The 23,463-nt window shown below is 39.7% G+C and overlaps 1 protein-coding gene across 1 annotated transcript; it reads left to right on the top strand.

The window, feature by feature from the left end:
- The first annotated feature begins 2,907 nt into the window (after positions 1–2,907).
- cercam (cerebral endothelial cell adhesion molecule) lies at positions 2,908–22,922 on the top strand. The gene is made up of 16 exons (XM_004085041.5): positions 2,908–3,202; positions 3,308–3,353; positions 4,044–4,080; positions 5,162–5,327; positions 11,988–12,228; positions 14,937–15,047; positions 16,363–16,480; positions 16,625–16,759; positions 16,828–17,032; positions 18,106–18,225; positions 18,374–18,450; positions 18,676–18,782; positions 19,672–19,804; positions 20,020–20,147; positions 20,430–20,633; positions 21,419–22,922. Exons 5-16 carry the CDS (start codon positions 12,023–12,025, stop codon positions 21,651–21,653), a joined length of 1,779 nt encoding a protein of 592 aa, XP_004085089.1. The 5' UTR covers positions 2,908–3,202; positions 3,308–3,353; positions 4,044–4,080; positions 5,162–5,327; positions 11,988–12,022; the 3' UTR covers positions 21,654–22,922.
- The last annotated feature ends 541 nt before the right edge of the window (positions 22,923–23,463 follow it).

Below are 23,463 nucleotides of genomic sequence, written 5' to 3'. Positions count from 1 at the left end.
GTTCACATCCCTGTAGGCCCTTAAGATGGCTGAAGGTCCACTGCAGTTGTTAGTGAAAGGTCATCTCCGTGGCTTTTCCTCCTGACGTGGGTGATTTTCAAAAAAAGCTTTTTTTAAAAGTGTCCCCAAAAAAAGAAAATTAAATTAAAAATAAGCGCCAAAAGTGCGCCATTTCTGCACCTGCGCCGATGCTTTTTTTAAAGGAAGACTTCAGTTAAGACGCACAATGGTTTCTCCACGGATCTTAAAGAAAAGGAGAGAAATCCCTCTGGTGCTGAATGGAGGCTGTCGTCTTTCCTCTGCCGTTTTAAGCTTCTGCTGAAAAGGTGCGATCAAAAGCCCCCCCACACGCACACACACGCACACGCAGCTTCCGTCGGCGCGTCCTTGGTTCAGCTCCCCGGCGCGCCGCGCGTTCTCACGGATCCACAGCAATCCACAGCCTCGGTGCAAGAACCGGACTGCCTCTTCTTTAGTTCCTCCTCCTCCTCCTTCTTCCATCCTTCACGGAGCTCTCGGACCAACTGTGCCTCTCTGCCCTCCTGCCTTTTCTTTCTTTGCTCCAACAAAAAAAAAAAAAAAAAAAAAAAAGAAAGAAAGAAAGGAAAAGAAAAAAACGATGCGTCTGCGTCGCAAGGCGGAGAGAGGAGTGGAGAAGGTCCTCGCTTGGTACTGAATTTGAATAACACCACGGGGTGATAAATGTCCATTGTACTGCTTAAGTAATGAATCTCCCCTGTCCTCTGTGTCACACACACACACACACACGCACACGCACGCACACACATGCCAGCAGCTGCGATGAGGGACCAGCAGTTTCTCTTAAAGACACAACAGCCCTATTTTCTTCTCCCCCCGCCAAGAAAAAAGAGAAGAAGATTACAATCCTGATACTGTTTACTCTCTGGCCGCGCTGTGTGGCATTTCTCCTTTTGCATCATCTCTCGTGCAACGCCGTATCCAGCACTTAGCCAATAAAGCGGCGCCTTCAGCGCCAAGCGCAGCCGCTCTGCGCCTCCGAGGCCACCGGCTCATACTGTAGGGCCTCTGTCTGTGGAGGACAGCGCGAGAAAAATTAGAGCATTATGCGATGACAGGTGACTGACAGGGCGCGCAAAGTGTGCGTAATCCTGCAACAACAGTCCCCATGTCTTCTCCATGATTGTCATATTTAAACACGCTATAAACAAAAAAATGTGCAAAGTGGGTCGAGAAAGCTTTTGCGTGCGCTACAAGTCGTCAGTTGGTGTGTGCTGCTTTGTAATATTTTTAGGCAATCCTCCCTGAGGTGTTGGCACGCTTTTCTGATCATGCGTAATGCAGACCACTGACCATATATGAGGGGAGCGCGTGGACCACAACCAGAACCATCCACATGTCGTGCACATCAGCACTTCTCCATGCTGCGTCTGCGCTGCAGCCTTTTTTTTACGCTTTCAAACGCCACCTTCTCCCTGCCTCTCTCCAATAAATCATCCTGACTGATCCCGCCCCGAGCGCAAGAGGAGGAGGAGGAGGAGGAGAAGGAGGAGGAGGAGGGGGGTCCTCCTCTTTAAAGCCCAATCCGTCCCCCTTCTTTTCATCCGTCTGAAGAAGCCGAGTTAACCTCTGAAACTCCGCGCAGTCAGAGTCCCTCTCACCCTGGCCAGCCTCCCATTCATTCAACCAGCGACTCATTCATTGCTCTTTTTTTAATGGTGGGGAAAAGCACCCCCATCCCCAATCCTCTCTTTAAAGCTCTGACTCCTCCAGAGGCGGGAGGAAGTCAAGAGGGTCCACTTTCACTCACTTCTGGCGTCCTTCATTCACGTTGATGATGCTTGGGGTAAATATGGCTGCGGGGTGGTTTGATTCTCCTGGATTATTTGGGGTCTGCCTGGATTTTCATTCTTGTGGGGCTCTTGAAGATAAAATGCTGCCAGAACCATTAAGGCCTATACATTTCAGATTGCACCTGACTACTTTAGACATAACTCTAAGTGTTCAATGCATACTTTTATTGAATTCTTTAGGCTAAAAACATTTACAATTTAAATAATCAAATATCAAAGCTATTCAGCGAAAATCTTCAGTTTTTAGAAACTATTTTCACCAAATAATTTTATTTTAACAGGAAATTCTGATTTAATGTATAAGATTTGAGGAAAACTGGATTACATTTTTAAATATTTAAATGTCAAACCTCTCGTGATGCAATGTAAGACTTTCTCCAAGACTATGATTGGTTCATTTTTTATTAGTGCATCTCTTGTTTTTGAAGGATTCGATTCGTATCATAATTTGTGGTTGCTGATAGGATTCCTATAGTCCTTATTTCACTTTGAACGATCCGATCCACTGACCTAAAATCGGTCCGGGAAAACCTCAACCAGTGTGACTCAGAGATAAATACCTGCACTGAATAGTGCAGGTGAAATTTTCCAGTTCCTAGTATTTCTTGCAAAGATAATCCAGTGTAAACATGTGTACAAACAAAAAAGCAAACAAGAATTATTGAGATCATCTGGTCAGATAATAGTAATATAAACGGATTCACTGATTAAGTCAATTAATCGTCACACCCCTACTTCTTTTCCTCATCATATGAAGCCACAAAAAGTCACAGTATGATAAAAAAATAAATAAAGACATTTTCCCTGTTAAAATATATCGATACAAATCTACTGTAGTTCTGCAAAGTCAAAAAAATGTATTGAAAGACTTTTACTAAACTGAATGTGTTCTGCAACTTTTTAAGTGCTACAGACAGTAACACACACAAACATCATTGATCATCCCTCGCTGAATCAAGCCCCTTTGGCTCAGTGGCTTTCTTGTTGGCTGCTGGTCCTGGTGGTGTACGCTGGGGAGGGGTGAGCGTGTGCGTACACATACAAACAGTGGGAGACCATTGCACTTCATGCAGTCGCCTCTGTGGTTCCCTCTATTCACAAATCAATGTTTAACCTGCTGGCTGAAAGGCCTGGCGGGGGAGCGGGAAGCCCAGCCACCGAGGTGGGCTGTGAAACCATCCTTATGAGAGAATGAGAAGGGAGAGAGAAAAGGCTAAAGGAAGCTGGAGAATCCCTGAAATGAACCTCCTCTGGTATAAAGGCATCTCTCCCCGCTGCTTGAGCACAGCTACAGGGAATAGAGGAAAGAGAAGCAACAGGCTAGCAGAGGTTGGAGCTAAGAGAGCCAGCACAGTCATCTGGAATGGGAGGTAAATTAGGAGCACCATTATTTAAAAGATGTATTCATATTCTATTGTTTGTCTCAACCTGCAGTATTCAAAAATTCCACTTTCTCATGTTCTTCTATCTGTCAGGTCATTTTTGGCCCCTAGTGGTAGGACTTGTCCCTGCTGCCTTCAGGTGACTTTTCTTTTTACAAGGTTTTGTTAAAATAGACCAACAACTAAACTCTGTTATTTATAAAGTACATAAACACAACACGTAAACAAACATGATCCGAAGAATGAAAAAAGTAGAAGAAAAACCAGAAAATGAGACACAGAATATTTAAAAATCACAATGTTAGCTGCAGTGATGCCATAAAGGTCTTCAGATGTCCTAGAAGTGAACTTTTTCTGAAATATCTCTGCTTTCTCCTCACAAAAAGGAAAATAAAAAATAATTGAAGCATATAAGGAAGAAGACATTTCGGATTCAATAAGATCAATTTTTCTCAACAATCATCCGCACTCTGAGAACTTCCCTGCTGAGTCAGGGAGAGTTGCTGTCTCCCAGATTTTCAACTTTTAAAAAATAGTTTTATCGGCTAAATAAAAAAGACAATCTTGCCACAGTAAAAACTGATTCTTCTTCTTCAAAAAGAAAAAGATCTTTGTTTCATGACAATTTGGCTTATTTTCTGTCTTGCAAAAAACACAGAAGGTTTTTCAAAGCAAAATAATCTTAATTTGAGAAAACATCTCTTTGTGACTAGAATTTATTTATTTATTAAAATTAACATTTTTTGTATGACTATTTTCCTTTCTCAATTCTTTTTTGCTTATTTGAAAGAAAATCTGCCATTGGGGTAAAACATTTTTTACTTCTCAGGTGCCTGTTCTTGCTGTGGATGCAGTTATTGAAGCAGGTTTGTTATGAGGCCTTATTGTTTTCCCACTTGACCTTCATCTCTAATAACCAAATAAATATTTCTGAACACCTCACTTCTCTGTCTTTACTGTAAGTGTGTCTCTATGTTCCATTATTCACTCACGTTCTTTTTTATTTATGGCGAGTTCATAGCTTCCTCACTATGGGTCTGGCACTAAATGTATCTATTTAACATAATATTTTCTGATCAGAAATACCTTCTATAAACTCTGTATCAATCAGTTTCAGTCTTTCTGTATTAAAATCTTTCCAATTGCAACAAAAGACTGTGTTTAGAATATAAAATGCAAAAGAGAATTTAGCTGGAAATCCCAATATAGAACAAGAGTCACTCTGGATCCAGCTCACAGGAACTGGAGGTGTAGGAGCCAAAATGCAGGAAACTGAGCTTGGAGGCAGAAATGTAAACATTTAATACATAAACTTTAAACTGTGAAGAAACAAAAAGCAGACAAAAAAGATTGACCTGACAATGTAAAACTGAAAACCAGACACTTTTACTCACTGAAGCCAATGAACAGCAAGGAAGACGGATGATTAACATGAACCTGGAGTGACTGATATAGAACAAAACATGACGAAAAACACCACTGAATAACTAAACTCACCCACACAATCCTTACAGCAACAGTACGAGAACATTAAATATTATTACTATTTTCAGCATTCTGGGGATACAAGTTGTAGGATCTCCGTGTTTAACATATTAGCATCTAGATTAAACGTGGTTCATGTCACTTTTGCCTGGAAAACATTGAACCAACATAAACAGCCTCCAATGTTCTATTGCTTTGATGTCTTCCAAGTCTGTCATAAAGTGAACAAACTCATGTTGATGATAATTTGCTTACATAAAAAATGACAATTGTGTCACTTTCACCTACACAGGTATAACGATCTATTAGTAGTTTACTTAATTTCTTTATTGTTTGGAGGACAAAGAGTGTTTTTGCTGCCCTTTTCTGACTTTGAGCCCCTGCCCCTCTGAAATCCTGTGAAACCCTGTCCCCCGTGCTGCCTTTAAATCCGCTAAATCACTTCCTGACATTTTTCTACAGTATCTGACCACCTCCATGTGGCTCTGCCAACAAACATCGACTGCTGGTCTCGGAACCACGCATCCAAAGACCACAAGCTAAACTTTTCAGCTCTGTGATGCACAATGGTGGAATGATCTGTCTGGCTCCACATGCTCCGCTGCCTCAATACCATCATTTATAAATGGTAAGGACAGACTTTTTCTTATAAAAACCTAATAAAAAAACCTACTGTGTTGACTTTGACAGGGTTTAGCTTGTTATATAGCTCATTTATGTATCATTTGGTTTGGATAAAAAGTTAAAGACAGAATGGAAATGCAGATGATGACCATTTCTAACCACCTGATCACTATTATTTGCTGTGTTTTGGCCATCTCAATGCGCCTGACTGTCTCTGATCACTGGCTGAAACTCAGTCAAACCGTCAAGCGTGATGTGTCTGGATTCCCATCATTCACTCTGTCATGTCCTCTTTTTTATAAATGTTTCTCCTCTTTTTACCCAAACTGTTCTTTCATCTGTTCATAGCTGTTGCCTATTAGGTCTTCTCATCCCTTCCTGTTACTGATGCTCTCTCATCGTTCAACAAGCCCTTCCTCCCTTCATTCCTTCCTCTAACCCATTTGCTATCCTCATCCATACATCTCCTCGTCTTTTTTCTTTGTGCCTCCTCTCATTAGGCCCTATCTGGGTCTGCAATCGGAGTAAACTCATCAATTTGTGAGATGGAAGCCCCCAACCACTCCCTTGACCAAGTCTCCAATACTGCAATAAATGTCTAGTTAAATTTGCAATAAATGTTTGCTTCTACTTTAAATCTTTCAACTTTTGCTTTGGTTCTTGCTGGTAAAATGTAAATTAAATGGGGAAGATTGTTCCCTTCAGTTTGATTCAGGTTCTGTTTTCAGGGTTAGCGTTTTCCTGGAGCCACTGGATCACCTGATTTCGCTTTTAGGCAGTTAAAGAATATTAAAGAACCAGTTTTGTTTATTTTATTCATTTTTAATCATCTCGGTGTGCTTGTTATTCCCTTTGCTCACAGTTTTGTCATGTTGATGTCTGGTAGTATCGGTCGTCTTCTAAGATTTTATTATTGAAGCTTTAGTTCCTGTTACAAGCCTGGTGTCTCCAGCGTTCCTGACATTAAATGATTAATATGTGAGGCAGCCATGAGCGTCACAAGGCACGTAATTGGCTCATTAAAGGGGTTCACCTTTTGCTCACGCTAAAAGTCACATGATCTTATTGCTCAGACCTGTGGTGAAAAGCGCTGCTGAGTTTACCAGCTGAGAGAGCAGCACCAAAAGACAAATGAGCGTCTCACTGTTCAGGACTGGGCTCTGAAAGGTAGTTTAATATGAGGTTTGGAAAAAAAAAAAAAAATCAGATAGATTTAATGCCACAGCACATCTGCCAAGAACAATGTGCAATCTAAGAGATCCTACAAGGGCTAAATTGAATGATTAAAAGAGCTAATTGTAAGTGTTCAAGATTCCAGACTTTTTAATATGATTATCATGTCTTAATTGTTATTGGGCAGTAATATAATACAAAAACACCACAACACAAAAGAAGAAAAAAATACAACATAACCAAAAAACATTTTATTCACGCTTGATTTTTTTTTCTAAACAAGCCCAGACGATGATAAAACAGAATTTTTCTTACACATATCTGTGCCAAAGGTCTGCTGTTTCCTAATTTATTCAACAATAGACTTTGATGATAAAATGAGCATTTTGTTCTGGTTTAATTTGCGTTTTCTATAGTGTTAATTTGAAAGGATAACAGGAAATAGGCCTGGCTGCAAATGCAGGAAACTATTCTAAATATATTTGGGTGTTTAGAATGTTAGAATAAAAGAAAAACACCACGAAAAACAAAACAAAAAAAAGTTGTCAATGCATTCGAGGCCACAATGTCTAACTAACTAAAAGAAATTTAAATGTGGGAGTTTTTAATGGATGAAAAGCTGACTCATCAATGATTGGGCGTGCACTGTGTGACACAGAACGTTTGGATTGCTCCATAAATCATGTGGTGTAATTGGCTGAGATTTACATAAATTCTCTCAGAAGTGCACCACTGAGTGCGTCCTGCTTCTTTCCACTCACACACATAAACACACTCTTCTTACCTTCTGCACTGCCATCACCACAAACACACACTGAACCCCCCCCCCTGAATATGCCGGCGCCTAAACATCCCCCTGAATTCTTTGACAGTGGCTGCACTGTTGCTTGGCAACGAGGAGACGAACAGTGTCATCCAGGGAGCAACAGGGAAGATGAGGGAGCAGAAGTCTAGACTTCTCTCACTGTTACTTTGTGGCACAAATATGTTTGGTATTTTTTTTTTTTTTTTTTTTTGTATTCTAGCAGATGCTGAAAGTAAGTCTTTTTTTTAAGTGAGGATTCATCCACTCAGTGTCATTTTGTCCAAATCCGGCATCGATAGTTCCCAAGATCCCGTCATTTCCTGGCAGGGGTATTCAGTCTGAGCTGGTTTTTAGTGCTGACAATGTTGTGTTTTCTAAAGACTGGGCTTAATGTACTCAGGTCATTTTTAACTGAAGCAATTCTGGTTAAGTGCTTGCATCAAACAGCAATATTGGCCACCTGGGGTTGAAAAAAAATCCAAGCTTCTGGACAGGAAGTCAATTTATCTGTACTGTTGCCAGCTCCACAAAACCTTATCTATCCAAAAAATAAATAAAAAAAATCTTGATGTTCATATAAATGTAGAAATATTCATGACAAGTGGTCTTGTCAAATCACAGTTTATAGGAACATGACTAAGACGTGTTGGGGGGGAAAGGGTTTTACTCAATTTGATCAAAACCTTAAAATTTGTTGAACAAAAATTAATTATTTTATCTTTTTTTTAATTTTTAGAAATAAATGTTCAAAACTCAAGTGGAAAAAACAAACAAATCTGGACATATAAAACTTTTCTAAATTGAATAATGTTTTTATCTTTTGTATTATATTTCACAGAGCATTTTTCACCCGTCTATTCACTTTTATTTGGATTGGCTCAAAGATTCACTTTGAGTCTTTTTTTGCATTTACAAATCAGTAGTAAAAAACAACAGTGAAGTGAAGATTTGTTTCTTCTTATGAAATTTGTTTGATAGATGTTCTTGGTTCAGCTGGTTTCCTAAAATTAATCCTTAAGTGAGATTGGCTTTTCGTTTAGCTGAAATTGGAAAGAACCGATCAAAATAAAAGTCCTTCTATTGCCGTTTGCTTAAACAAACCAAAATCTGAAATTCACAAAAAGAGAAAATTCTATTTTTGTTGTGTAGATTGTTAATTCTCAAATTAGGAAAACAAATTTTTTCAACAAAACATCTCTTCCCTGTGGAGCATGCAGGGTGTCATGAAGGGGGCGGGGTTCAGCCTGCCGCAGCTGCTGAGTAAGAGGGTATGTACCACCACTCAGACCCTGACTGACAGGTATTGACCTGGCCAGCCAAAAGATGTCTCTGTGGGAATGCTATTGATTATCGCCGCTGCAATAAAGGTCCCGGATGCCTGTGAGAATGTCACATCTCTGCACCGCTCATGAGCCCCAACACACAGTCAGCCCGTCACATCCAAACTCATGCTCTCATGCTAACAACAGTCTTCTGATTGCGCAAAGATAACACAAATGAGAATTGGTTGCTGGGTGGTGGCGTGGAAATTAAGAATGATGTGTTTGGGGGGCATGAGCTGTAAATTATGAAGCGATGTCCTATGAAAAATATTTGAAAAAAAAGGTTTAAAATGTCTGCAGCGCCACTTCATCAAAAGAGGCCCTCTCTGCGAGTTTCAATGTTTTTAAACATATACACTGCAAAAACTGAATCTTAAGAAATTAAAAAGGCCCTTGTTTCAAGAAAAATTGTGTTATTGTCTTGCAAGTAAAATAATCTTATCAAGACTGATTTATCAAGTTTTCAGTAGCAAAATAATCTTAGTTTGAGAAAACGTGACTAGAATTTGTTGCGTAAAACAAGAATTCTTGGTGAGACCATTTTTCTCACCCCATTGGCAGAATTTTGACTTATTTCTATGGAGCCTGTTTGTGCAGTGACTGAATTGCAGAAGATGCCATTCAAAGCTAGTCAGAAACAAGGAAGCATTTCAGAAATTAGAAAAAAAACGTAGAAAATTTGGCTTTTCTGTTTGGCAAAGAACAAGATTCATTCCTCAAAACCTCAAAAACAAAAAGGAAACCCAGCAATTTCATGACATGAATGTTGTCCAAATGACTGATGCCACATTACACACCCTTTACACTGTTCCAGTTTGACTCCCTTTTTTCCCATCACGTCTTCTCTCCAACAATCTGCACAAAACAATGAAGATTTTCTTTTTGTCCTCCCCTCTCTCCCCCCCCCCTCCCCCCGCCCCCCGTTCACACACCCCGTCACACAAACGCCATCTCCACCCTTGACCTCGCTGTGAAAAGTTAGCGCACCCAAGGTTGAACTCGCCCAGATCAGCTGCAGCCACCAATGCTGGGAAAGTGCCCCTTGCATGTGTCCATGACAGCGTGTGTGTGCCCCCATGTGAGTGTGAAAACACTCGGGGTGTCATGAATAGGAGAGATTTGACCCCCGACCCCCGTGACCTGTCCGCACAAACAGTCCCCTTTAACCCACGTCGGCCATTGTCAGCCTTGACTCCTTTCGTTTATTCACAGACTGAAAATTCATTATAGACCACTTTGCTTATTATTTACCCCCAACACTCATGCATCTCCTCACAACTTTCTCCAATGTTCTTTCCATCATGTTCATTCTCATGCTCTGTTCCCATCCCTCCCCTTTTTCACAGCTTCAGAATCTTCTGCATGGAGCAGATGGAGGACTAAATATTTGCATACTTAAGTTCATTGAGACTGAAGTGTCCACAGACCCATATGTAGGTCATTTTACAACAGCAGGGGAAATTTAAATATTCAAACTTTTGATGTTTTTAGAGAGATTCTTTTACAAAATCTCTAAACGTTGCTTTTCATGGACAATACATGAAGCATGGATTAAGCTTCTTTAAGTTACTCCAAAGATCAACATGTTTCCTTACATGTTGTGAGGAAACATGACAGACGAATATGGATCCATCCTTAAAGAGTTAGAAGATTAAAATTTAAATGAATGAAACATGTTTACTGATCCAATATCAGACAAATAATGTTGGGTAAAGCCCCACTTCCATTGTCATTTGGTTTATCAGTGCTATCCACACCAAAAAAGCTGCCCCTTATTTTAATAAGCAACACTTATGGGGGTAAAATGTTAAGTTTTTAATGGAAATTGTTTTTTTTGCTACCTTAACTAAAGAAATATTGGGAGACGGAGCTGCATTAGAGACCAAATGATCTCTATACCAAAACAGAAGAGTAAACTTTACAAAGGTAAATAAAAATACAAGGAATATTTAGCTGAACATTTCTTATAAATTTGCTTACGTGTTTACCTTCTTGTTTAATCCTCTTTGCCAATTACCCTCTTCACCTGCAATGTTGTTTTCTCCAATACCACCTGCTCAATAAATTGCAATTGCAACCTTGAAAAATGCAACATTTCAGGCCTTTGTGAACTTTGAAGGAAGAACAGAAACTACAAAATCCTGCGAGCAAACTGGCTCATGTTAAGTGATGATTATTATACTTTAGCAAAAAAGAAAAAGGCAAGATGCATCTATTACACTTTAATGAAAGGGTAATTTAAAGTAGATAACCTAAATGATATATAGGATGTGTAGATCTAAATGTGTCAGTATGGTGGCAAAAGATTATTATGGTCTAATTGGGTTTTTAGTGAGGTCTCCATAAAACTGTTTCTAACAGATGCCATCAAGCTGGTACCTTGGCAGTGTCTCTGCTGGTTGATAAAGGGACGCTCCAATAATTTGTGTGCTTCAAATGGGTTTTAACCCTTGTGCTATCTTAGATGACCCCACCCTTACTTTGATGTGTTCTTCCTACCATGACAAAGGTGAATAAAGGTGGAAAGATTTCATGTAATCCATGGACACCAGTGAAGATCACAAATCATTGAAGAAAAAAGATTCAGCGCACTGTCTAGTGGGTCTAGATGACCCAACTCCCAATGTTAATGTGCCTAGGATCGCACAAGGGTTACATATGACAGAAAGTATGAATTCATTTTGAAATAGATTACAAAATACTGCAATCATTAAGTTTTCCTTTCTGGAACTTGACCACTAAGAGAATGCAGGGGTGATTATGAGTAAAAAAAACAGTTCTGAGATGGACATCCTCCTTGATAGTACATATGTAAAATTAAGTGCAATGAAAAAGCTGCACAAAATAGGGCAACCTAGTGATTGTTAAGTACAGTTGTTGGTGTAAGAGCTATAGTAAAGCTGAGGGGGGGTCAAAGGCTTCAAGAGGAAGTTCAAAATCAGTGCATGTCTTTTCTGAAGATCAAAGACCTCCATCTGCTGGTAAGTTTATGAATTGCAGTCTGACAAAATTGGACAAACCTGAAAATGTAATCCACAAAAAATAACTTTTTCCATATTTTGATGTTAATGTATATATTTTTTTTAAGTGAGACATTTTTAAAAGTTTCTTTAAATGTGTTTTACTGCAAAATATCAAAAATATATATGCTTTTTCCGTCAAAGCCAAAGAAAAACAAATAATACACTTTTATTTTATCTTCTATTATATCAAGTAAAAACGTAATCTCAGTTTTCTTGCAGTTTGTTAGTTTGTGACAGCTGAAGACTTCTTCCGTGATAGAGTTCGCAGCAGTGTCTCTTCAGGGTCTCCGTAGATTTAAATGCGTTTTTTTTCTTTTTTCTTTTTTCCCTCCTTCCTGCAGCTGCTGACGCGTACAGGGCTCACACAGCCTCCTCCATGTTCCCACTTCACTGCTTTGTTTTAGGGAGCCTGCTTTTCCAGGCTGGCTGTTACTTTTCGGAAGAAAAGTCCCCGGAGGAGTCGAGAATGCAGCCTCCGACCGTGGTCGTCGCCATCATCGCCAGAAACGCCGCGCACGCGCTGCCGTACTATCTCGGAGCCCTGGAGCGGCTCAACTACCCCAAAGACCGCATCTCAGTGTGGTGGGTGTCCTGCTTTTCACCCAGCTCTTACCCCCGTCCGTTTAAAAGGTCAACGGCGTTTAAATGGGTTCCTGAAAGGAGCGGACCCCCCCCCCCCCCCCCCCCCCCGCCGTGCCCTTCACAGCCGCTTTCCCAGATGAGGATTTATGCTCCTAAGGTCCGTCCGAGCGGGACTTTAGACTTTAAACGAACCCTCCGTAGACGTCGATTAGGTCAGAAATATTGAAGCCAAAGCGTAAAATGAACTCCAACCTATGCTGGGAAGTTTGTAGTCTCACAACTCGTTACTCGCTTACAGATGAGTTTTTAAGTTTTCTAACAGGGGCGTAGCTACATTATGTTTAGGGGCTATGTTGGTGGGGGCCGTCAACCTCACAAATATAGTACATTTAAGAAAAAGGCTGTTATTTGCACATATTTACATGTGACCAGGCACACAAAATTATAGAAATTTATGTTGACCACAAAAAATACGTATTTTAATCCTAACCCCGAATTACATGAGAATAGTCACTTCCTTAAAAAACAAATGAAGTGACTACTTGCAACTTTTAAAGTAAATGATGGGGCCAGTGGTTAACTTTTTTCACTTATCTGAATACTAATACATGTGTCAGCCTACTACATTCACACTGCAGGCTAAAACGACCCAATTCCGATTTTTTTGCCCCTATGCGACCTGTATCTGATCTTTTCATGACAGTCTGAACGACACAGATCTGATCTTTTTTGGGGTGACAGCTCTATTCAGGCCAAACTCGAGGGCTTTTATCGCAACCGGGCGGTTTCTGAAAACATTTCCAGCGAAATGGCCGAGCGTGGTGTTGAACCTTTCCAGGGATGAGGAAGGCGGATCCTCCTTTGGGATTCACTTCCCCGTTCGGACCCTCAGATTCTCCAGAGCGAGTTAATAAAGAATCAATAGCAGTTCTGCTGGGGGAAGCCTTCTTTAATTATCGTTCTCCTTACTCCGTAACGAACAACATGAATGCGCGCCCCCACTGCCCCTCAGAGAGCAGAGAGTGCAGTAGTGCACTGCACGCGCTCTCTCCTCTCTCTAACACACGCGCAGCTCCAGCACATAAACATCTCCATTCCACTAGAGTGGGTACAGACGATCCTGGCTCCAATGCCTTCTTAAAATGAGAAGATTGTAATTGTGCTGGCTCCTTTGTGAAAATTAATTTAATACAGAAAGAAGAGCTCCAGTGTTGAAAACACTGTTGTTGACATCCATTGTTAACGTTAGCTACTTCTGCAAACGAGTGACATCGTTCACCGTTGAGTACTATTCTGCGCATGCAGGTCACTTCTGGGTCATTTCACATTAACACAGGAGATCACAAAACTAAAACAACAATACAGTCAATAGCCAGAGTAAAGCTACGTTTTAACTACCCTTGACAGCGCGTGTTCAAGTGGCCACTTCCAATAAAAAGTCTGTGTAATTGTGTATAAATTCGCATTGAAAACTCTCACATTCACAGGTTGCTATGCACATTTTAAAGAGCATTTTGGGGCTGTACGGACAAAGTGTACGGCCATTGAACACGTGTTTATAGTTTAACCTGGTTGATGTTTTGACCAAATTAGGGTCCCAGTTTTGTGATGTATAGATGGCATCCCTTTAAATCCACAAAAGTGCCAATTCTTTGAAAATCAATCATGAAGAACAAATTAATAATTACAGTTTGTTCCTGGCCAGAATTATGTGACACCAAGTCTTTCACTTATCGTAATGGAGCTGTGACAGAAAAAGCCCCCACCTTTTGGGAAGTTTACTTGTGATTAATGATATTTATCTAGATTGAGTTGATAAAAATGCCTTATGTTAGACACAAGAGAACACAGTATTAGCAGCTGCCGGCGTGATGGCTCGGTTGGTTGGTTGGGTGTAGGGCTGGCACGTAGGAAACCTGGGTTCGTAGCACCATGAGTTTTGCCTAGTGTGGGTTCTTAAGCAAAACCCCATGTAGCCAAAGGGTCTCCTTGTGTCGGTCCCCAGCCCGGATAAAATACAGGGTTGTGTCAGGAAGGGGACCCGATGTTAAAATCTCTACCAAACCACCTGTGGGAATCGGTGGAAGCTGATTCGCTGTGGGGACCCCTGACGGGATGTGCCTAAAGGTGAACAGTGTTCACTCACCATATCACAGTTCACCTTTTGGTGTTTCGCAGATTTTTTCAGTGCAATTTTGCACGTTTTTTGTTGTTTTAGTGTTCTGTGTCCTGATTGGCTGTTAAGCAATCAATCTCCATGCAGCGTCTCTGTCACAGAAGGCGTTCAGTTTGCCAGAGATAAAGAAGTCTTCAATCACGAGCAGATCTTTTTTTTATGTTCTATAATCCTCGAATAATTTTTCTACAAAGGTTTGAGCTTTGAGAGTCTAAACAAGAGAGAAAAGTGTAAAAATGTTCATGTCTGTCTTAGAAAAGTGCATGAAGTAAGTAGAGAAGTGTTTTAAAGCAGCTGCGTAGATTTCACATAGTAGAGGGAATGTGACCCCCCCGCAATAAAGGAGGCAACACTGTATAGAAATAATGATTGATTAGAAGAAGAATAGAAGAATAGAAGTAAGCTTGAGAGTAGTTCTAATTATTATCAGTTTTTGAGTAGAAAAGTCTGAGTTTTAAAAAGTAAAAAGGGCTTCACATGGGTTCCTATGTTTTTCTGGGAGTAATCCTGTTTTTCTGCTTTACTTTTGCAGGGCAGCCACGGATCACAATGTGGATAACACCACGGCCATCCTGAGAGAGTGGCTCACAGTCATGCAGAAGTATTACCATTATGTTGAGTGGAGACCCATGGACCAGCCAACGTGAGTTCAACTATGTTAGAGCTGTCTTTCAAATCCTAATGTAATCACATTTTGTTTTGTTGGCTGCTGAAAAATAAGAGGCTTTACTTTTATAGTCATATTTCTAGGAAGGAGACGTGAAAATGTTTGAATTTGACTTGACTTAGTCCTCTTAGTGAAGTCAAAGCTTAAAACGACGCCTGGAAGTATTTACACCCCGGGGGTATGAATAATTACGGGCAGCACTCTCATCTAAAAATGTTGCATTTATTAGAATAAAACAGACAAAGAATGACTGCGCGTGTCTCATCTTGTCTGTTCTGTTTTATGTGAGCCTTCACATCTTCCCTTTTTTGTCACATTCACGCACGAAAACAAGAGTTTCAGGAATCAGGTTTTTCACCAGTGCAATCATAAAGTACTTTCAAAATAAAAGTCTCTTTTAGCTGTTTTAGAGCAAAACTAAGCTAAAACTTTTATTTCTAAATTTGTGTTGTTTTGTTGTTGCCAAATTGAACTTAAAATTTCTCATGGTAGTTTTGTTTCATAATGCTGTCTTGTCAGATTTTTCATGTTGTGTGTGGAAGGCTGCAGGATATGAGGAAAACTCGCAATTTGCGATATTAGTGATCCATATTGCGATGACGACATAACTTGCGAAATAGCAAAACAACGAAATACAACATTTCCATTTCACTACAACAGTTTATTTCAAAAAGAGTCAACATATCAAATGATCCTCGTCTACATAGGAGGCGAGCATCTAACATAACAGGGCTTCATCCGATTGGTCGAATGCATGAAGGGATTCATTTGATTCGTTAAATGCTACAAGCTGCAATGAGATTGTTTTAGCACATTTAAGGTTACCATTTATCGCAATTTTCGCCGACTTTTGCGATGTGCGTATTGCACAGCTTGATATCACGATGAACGATTAATTTGCGATTTATTGTGCAGGCCTAGTTGTGAGGGACTCTCACTGTTAGAAATTGCTAATAGAGAGTGAAGCTTAACATGACAACCACAAGAATGTTTTCATGTATGTTATAAAATAGAAGAGAAAACTTTAGAGGATGCCTGAAAACTCTTAACTTTTGTGCGCCAATAAAGTGTTTTTACTGGTTCGCTTGCAGCCTTTGATACAGAACACTGAGTCTATGTGTTTCTGCTCTTTATCTCAGTTATTTATGTTTTAACTCTATATTAAGATTTATAGCACATTTACTACATATATTTTTGAGATCTGTTTGTCCAACAAAATATGAGCCAAAACTCTTTGTTCAAAATATCTGTTTAAACTGAAGCTGCAGACTCTTGAACGTCTCTGTTCCAGGTCCTATGCAGGAGAGCTGGGTCCAAAGCACTGGCCCAACAGCAGATATGAGTATGTCATGAAGCTGAAGCAAGCAGCTCTCAACTTTGCCAGAAAACGCTGGGCAGACTACATTCTGGTACTAAGACTAGCCTTTTATGCTTTTGTTATTTCTTTGCAGCTGCTTTTATTATTTAAAGCCAACAAATTGTGCTTAAAAAGAAAAGATAGACTACAGTACAGAAGCGTTTATCACCTTTCTGTTTTTTTTTCTCTGTATCAGTACGCCGACACCGACAACATCCTCACCAACCCGGACACGCTTCAGCTAATGATCGCGGAGAACAAGTCGGTCATCGCGCCCATGTTGGACTCTCAGGGCGCCTACTCCAACTTCTGGTGCGGTATTACTCCGCAGGTGAGCAGCTTTCAGAGATTGGTTGTGAGAAGAGGATGTCTAGCTAAACATCTGAGCGTGCTTTTCAGGGATACTATCGGCGAACAGCAGAGTACTTCCCCACCCGCCACCGCCACCGATTGGGCTGCTTCCCTGTGCCGATGGTGCACAGCACTGTGCTGCTGAACTTGAGGAAGGAGGGCATGAAGAAGCTGGCTTTTTACCCCCCTCATAAGGACTACTCCTGGCCCTACGACGACATCATCGTGTTTGCTTTCTCCTGCCGCGCTGCAGGTTTGTGAGTCGTTTGGGTTTGCTTTTTTAGCAGATTCCTGTCCAGCAGAAACACTTTCTGATATGTAAACTATTTTGTTAGCACACACAACCTCATAATGAATTTTGTTTGGCCCCTGTGAGGCTGCACAAACAAAAAAAACCTGCACAGCTGTTGAGTATAAACTGCATCCACTGCTGCCTGAATGCCTGCTGGAAACACATTTTTTTGAGCATCGGCAGCTGCAAATTCAGGATTATTTCATCAACATATCCACAAAATCCTTGTTTGTAATGTTTTAATATGGTTTTTTCAAAAGAAATTCTGAAGATTTACGAAAAGGTCTCAAGAGGCCAGCGGTTGCACGCGACCACAATAAGTAATTGTGCTTATATAGTGTGAACTACTGAATCCCACGAGGATAAAAATTCTTGTATTCTACTCAAGAGTGTTGCATAATCCTTTGCCTAAATCCTTGAGTAATGCAAAATAATAAATGTATTTAGAAATATTTACACAAGCATTTGAATAATATGTGAAAAACGACAAAATGCACTTTAGTAATAATAAAAATGGCTACAGTTTGTTTTTTATCAGAATGGAGAGCCCACTGAATGAATATTATTTACCTTTTCAAAGAACATTTTGTAAAATAATAAACAGTTTGCACTTTATGTTAATAGTTTAGTTTGTTTACTCTCATAAAAGGTTTTATAGGGACTTATTTATTTAACAAATGTTTTTTTCGTCATTTAGCAAAAACTGTTCAGTATTTTTTTAATTCATGCCTGAATTTATTTCTAATTATATAAAAATTCTAGTGATTTTTCCGTTCAAGGTGATGCTAAATCAAATGAAGTCCTGAATTTAATGGTATGTTGTGAATTAGCGGCACTCAGAACGAAGGGGTTAACAACAATCGAACAGATTCTCTCCAGTCAAAATCTTTTTTTTTTTGTGTGCCTTTGTTTTTTACTCATTGGACCAACTGGAACCGAGAGAACAAGATCTCCTCTGAACCATGATATTAGCGTCTAAATCATTAAAATTAGCAATAAAACTAGACTGAAGCCATCTTTGTTTTTCCTCTCAGAAATACAGATGTACCTGTGCAACAAGGAGCGCTACGGATACCTGAACGTTCCGGCTAAACCGCACCAGACCGTGGAGGACGACCGCCTCAATTTTGTCCACCTCCATCTGGAGTCCATGAGTAAAAGCGCATTCTTTATCGCTTAGCAGCACTGTTGACACACATGTACAGCCCACAGGCATCCTGTTACCCTTCTCTTGATTGAAGCACAATAAATTCATTTTGTGTTTTGATGTTTTCTTTTCTAACACTTTTCTTTATTGTGTAGTTGATGGTCCCCCAATGCATCCTTCTCAGTTTGTACACATGTTCCCAAAACAGAGGGATCTCATGGGATTTGATGAGGTAAGATATTGTTTTTTTTAGAGTCAAACCTTGTTCCCATTTATGATAAATTTCTTAACTTGTAGTTATTCAAAAAATGAAAAAAAAAGTATATTTTTATCTATTTGAAGGATTTTGTGTAACTATTGTAAATTATACGCCTGATTCTCGTTGCCTTGGTAGCAGCAATGTAAATTGTGATGGATAATAAGGATATATTATGGCCGTTCTTTCTTTTGTCTTCAGATTTACCTGATCAACCTGCGGCGCCGGCCTGACCGTCGAGATAGGATGCTGTTCTCTCTGAACGAGCTGGAGATTGACGTGAAGGTGGTGGACGCTGTGGACGGAAAGTGAGTTCATGTGAACGCTCAGAGCTCCTTGGAGTTACAGAAACTCTGCAGTCACAGGAACTCAGAGTCAAGTTTTAGACCAGTTAGTGGATTTAGTTGGCTAAAAGATCATCTTTTGATGCGTCCCTGGTGGTCTTTTAATTAGGATCATGTCTTGAGGACAGAGTAAGCCTGCCCCTACTTCCTGACATCCATCTGTTTACACTCTTTCTAGCTTACAGCCCCTCACAACCTCAGGCTAACATTAGCGGTGCAACAACAACGGGGAGCAATATCAGAGCTATCCAGCCGTACAGTTTTTAGCCAGATACCAGCTCAGACGAGGAAAACGAAGATGATCATGGATTGCTTACAAGCAGTAGCTGCTACATCACACCTACAAGCTTTTTCCAGCTGCATTTTTTCGTCTGCTCCTGATTCACAATGATTTGAACAAAGAAATACTGAGAAATGCAGTTTTTAATTTTAATTTTCTTTAAATATATTCTCAATTGTCAGACAAATGCCACAAGAGCATGTTAAAACACCAAAAGCAGAATTTTAATTTAAAACGAGGGTATTTAGCGATTTATATCTTTTTTCCGCCTTCTGACCTGATCAGATGAAAAGCAGCAGCCATTCTAAAACATGAGTATGTTATTCTTCATCCAACTGAAACCTCAGGTTGATCAGTTTCAGTCTTTGTGTCCATACAGCTTTCACGTCATTTTATAAAATCACTTTTTTACATTTTAGGATGGGACACTTTTAAATGAGTGATTGTTGTGGATCTGTTCAGATGTTCATTTTCACTCACAGCTTTCATTCTTCCTTTGAAAAGAGGATCTGCAGGTGAGAGTTTGTAACTTCAATAGATATTGAGGTGTCATGTGAATCTTTTTGATTGCAGTGCACTAAACAGCAGTGACATTAGGATTTTGGGGGTAGACCTCCTCCCGGGTTACTATGACCCCTTTTCTGGGCGCACTCTGACCAAAGGAGAGGTGGGCTGCTTCCTTAGCCACTATTACATCTGGAAAGAGGTGAGAGGTCATTCTTGTACTGGAAAATAGGGAGTTATTTGTTGTTGTTTTTCTTGTAAATCTTGTTAAGTTATGCAATGAAAAAGTCTGGGTGAGATATTTACCGGTAGTTAGAAGTTTGAAGATTGCATTTTAGAGAATAATTCCAAAACTAGATTTAACGTCCTAAACGGAGAAAGATGGTGAAGTGTTTCCGGTTTTCCTCCTTTCTCCAGGTTGTGGACATGGAGATGGATAAAGCTCTGATTCTGGAAGATGACGTTCGTTTTCAGGCCAACTTCAAGCGCAGGGTGCTCCGGCTGATGGAGGAGGTGGAGCAGGTGGAGCTGGACTGGGACATCATGTGAGACCCGTGCTTCTGGTTTCAGTTTGGTTTTATGTTCAAGCTACGGATCCGAATAAATCTTTTTAGCTGTAATCAGTCCACCAGAATCCAGCTATTCTTGGGTCATGATCAAAGAATGTAGAAAGGATCTGTTGGCAGACGGATGGGATTTTTCTGGCTTGACTCACGTCCATATTGTGTTGGTTAATGACACGTGTTGTGTGTGAGCGCTGGAAAAAAAATGAGGAAAAGGGCAAAAAAGCAGCACAGTTGTGAATTTTCCACCTCACGTTTCTGCAGATACTTGGGCAGGAAGCAGGTGAACCCTGGAAAGGAGGAGGCGGTGGAGAATATCCGGAATTTGGTGATGGCTGACTACTCGCACTGGACTTTGTCGTACGCCATCTCCCAGCAAGGAGCCCAGAAACTGCTCAACGCAGAGCCGCTCTCCAAGATGCTGCCCGTAGACGAGTTCCTCCCCATCATGTACGACAAACACCCAAAGTACGTAGATTTCTGTTACCCGTTTGTCCAATTCCTGATTAACAATCAGCCAGAGCTACATGTTTGCAGAGCAGTAACTTATTTGAATCCTCTCGGCATGCAGTGACGTTCATCATAAAAGCAGCAGACTATAATCTTGTGTGGCTGAAATGGCTCTAAAGCTAAAAACAGACCGTATAACTGCTAAAACATCTGCTCTAAATTTAGTTGGAAGAACTGAAAAGTAGATTTTAGTTTAGTTTTATGGAGTTTTCCTAAAGATTTTATTTTTAGGAAGTTTGTGTTCAGATTTTTTACATTTATTTTTTAACTTCGCACCCACACTAAAGGCTCAATGTACTGGCAAAATATAAACATTTAGAGTGAACGTTCATTTTGGGGGTAATGCTCGCGTGTTTTAGATGTAGTTGTAGAAAGACATTAAAAATGTTTTTTTGGGAGGCAAACTGCTAATTTAGAGGTCATCACATTTTATAGGTTCATTTTCTATAACATATTTGTATTTTTTACACATCGTTTTAGTTATGAACAATATTGTATCTAAAATAGCAAATAAACGATTCTGACTGTCAATTTGTTCCAAAATCTGTGCGGAATCTGATCAAAAACTGAACTGATCTGCTTTGTCATCAAATGCTCCACTTCATACTTCTTTTAACTGTTTTTTTAAAATCAGGGACTTTATCCTTGCACAAACACATACAGTAGATGATACTAACACCCTTGATTAATAAAAGTAAAAGAATAAAGAAACTGTATTTCAGAAAGTTCTTCCTGTCTTGCAGTGAGGAGTACAAGTCCCATTTCCTCAACAGGAACTTACAAGCATTTAGTACACGCCCCCTCTTGGTGGAGCCGTGTCATTACGCTGGGGATCCACAGTGGGTGAGTGATACAGAGACGTCCACTCTCTGGGACAATGATGCCGTCAGGACCGACTGGAGAGGTTCCCACAAGACCCTAAAGGGAGCTGGACCAGCGCCCGACATGCTCTCCGTTGGCTACAGAGATGAGCTTTAGTTCGGCTCGGGAGGAGGTGGCGAGGAGCTGGAGGTCCAAAGGAGACAAAGTCAGGGAGGAAGAGGCAGAGGTTTCTCAGGCACGGCGTTCATTTGATATACTCTAAAACTTATCAAAAGACTGGTACTTTTTCCGAAGCATTTAAGCACAAATCTTACTATTTTCTTCAAAATGTCTAACTTGTGCAAATATCAAAGTCTTTTAAATGTGCACTTTTTCTCAAAAAACATCTACTTAAGTCAGAAAAATTATGCATTTTCTTCCTAAAGATTACAATGGAGTTTGAGGGTCAGTTTACAAACACTTTTTTTTTAAATGACGACTTTAAAGTTCTAAATTTACAAGAAAAAAAGTCATAACTGTTAAACTACGAGGAAAAAAGTTGTAAATTGACGACTTTTAATGTCATATAACTTTTTATTTTTGGTGGCCCTAAAACTCAGTCTTAAGAGATAATGCATATAATCATGTAAAAAATGTCTTTTTAACCTATTCAGACTTGAGACAATTGCAGTTTTTGTTTCTTGAAAGTGTCTCAGTAGCTGGATAAATAATATTCTATTTTAATATTTTTACTTTCTTCATTTTTACATGTCTATTTAGTCTTTTTGGAAGTTGGTATAAATACTGGATCACCAAAAATGGTGCATTTGCTTTTTTATTAATAGTACTATGTGGCTGGGGACATGGATGAAAACATTTACTTTAAAAAGGAAAAAGGTGTAATCGATGTTATTTGAATGTATACAAAGAGGAAGTTAACTTTGAAAAAGTGTTGTTCTTCTCAAAGTTTAACCTTTTTTAGTTCAGAATTTTATCTCAACTTTTACCTGAGTGAAAGGGAAAAAAATCAGCAAACACGGAGCAATATTAGACCTCAAAAATATTTATAGATCTCATTTGCTGCTTCCGTGTCATTCCTGAGTGTAAAAATGTGTGGAAATGTTTTTTTTCTCCAATCTTATGCTGATGTTTGTATTCATTCTTCATGCTCTGATCTTAAATGTCCTGAGCAGGTTCATTTTCTGCTTGTCCTAATTTATTTAGTCTCCGTTGATGTGTGGGACAGAGACGTAAGAAAAATTTGCTGCATGGAATCATGGGAGCCGTTTCGCCTCTTGGTGCCTTAGAGAAAACTGTATTTGAGTTGTTTACTATTTGTGTTTTTATTGTGTCAGTTTCTCAGCAATACTCTAGATTTCTATAGGAAAAAAGATAAAACTGATACTTTGCACAGTCGTCATTTTGTGAATAAACCTATTTCTAAAACGGGTTGTGAAGTGTTTGGTGTCAACCTTGTTGCAGTGACGCACTGCTACCACAAGATGGCGGGATTCTGCAGCTTTGCCCAGATCAGGCTGACATTGCAGCTTCACAGATTCACAGCACTGTTTTTTAATGAAACATTCAAACACTAAACTGCTGACATTTGCCGATAGATTCAAGTCTTGCAATGGTCAGTCACTTTTTGGGTTTTTACTCCATCTACCTTTACAAGTGGGAGCAATATTAGGAATTGAACGGGGTTTAACAACAAATCCATGAAACAAAAGGGAATTTTCTCTTAAAATTGAAGTTTAAACTTAAGAAATTGTTACTTGATTGTCATTAAATCATGTTTTTATGGTAATGGTGCAGAGTTTGTTGAAGTCTTACAGATATTGCGCTTTCAAAAGAGTCACAAATTCACAGTACTTCTGAATCCTCTTCACAGCAAAGAGGCCCTGTTCCAGCTGGAGGCTTTTTTTGTAGTGTGCATGTTTGTTCTGTTTATTTATTGGTTTTTGAAAAGGATCTTAAATCTCTTGTA

The sequence above is a fragment of the Oryzias latipes genome, chromosome 12, assembly GCF_053564925.1.
Source record: "Oryzias latipes strain Hd-rR chromosome 12, Olatipes_Hd-rR_3.1".
NCBI lineage: Eukaryota > Metazoa > Chordata > Actinopteri > Beloniformes > Adrianichthyidae > Oryzias > Oryzias latipes.
The sequence above is the reverse complement of the archived record's forward strand: the minus strand, read 5'-3'. Positions and strand labels throughout refer to the sequence as shown.

What these genes read in the sequence shown, in the direction of transcription:
- cercam (XM_004085041.5), top strand. Translation starts at nt 12,023, where the DNA reads ATGTTCCCACTTCACTGCTTTGTTTTAGGGAGCCTGCTTTTCCAGGCT. An exon ending in AGACCCATGGACCAGCCAAC is followed by an intron (nt 15,048 to 16,362) that starts GTGAGTTCAACT and finishes TCTCTGTTCCAG; the next exon opens with GTCCTATGCAGGAGAGCTGG. An exon ending in TTTCTCCTGCCGCGCTGCAG is followed by an intron (nt 17,033 to 18,105) that starts GTTTGTGAGTCG and finishes TTTTCCTCTCAG; the next exon opens with AAATACAGATGTACCTGTGC.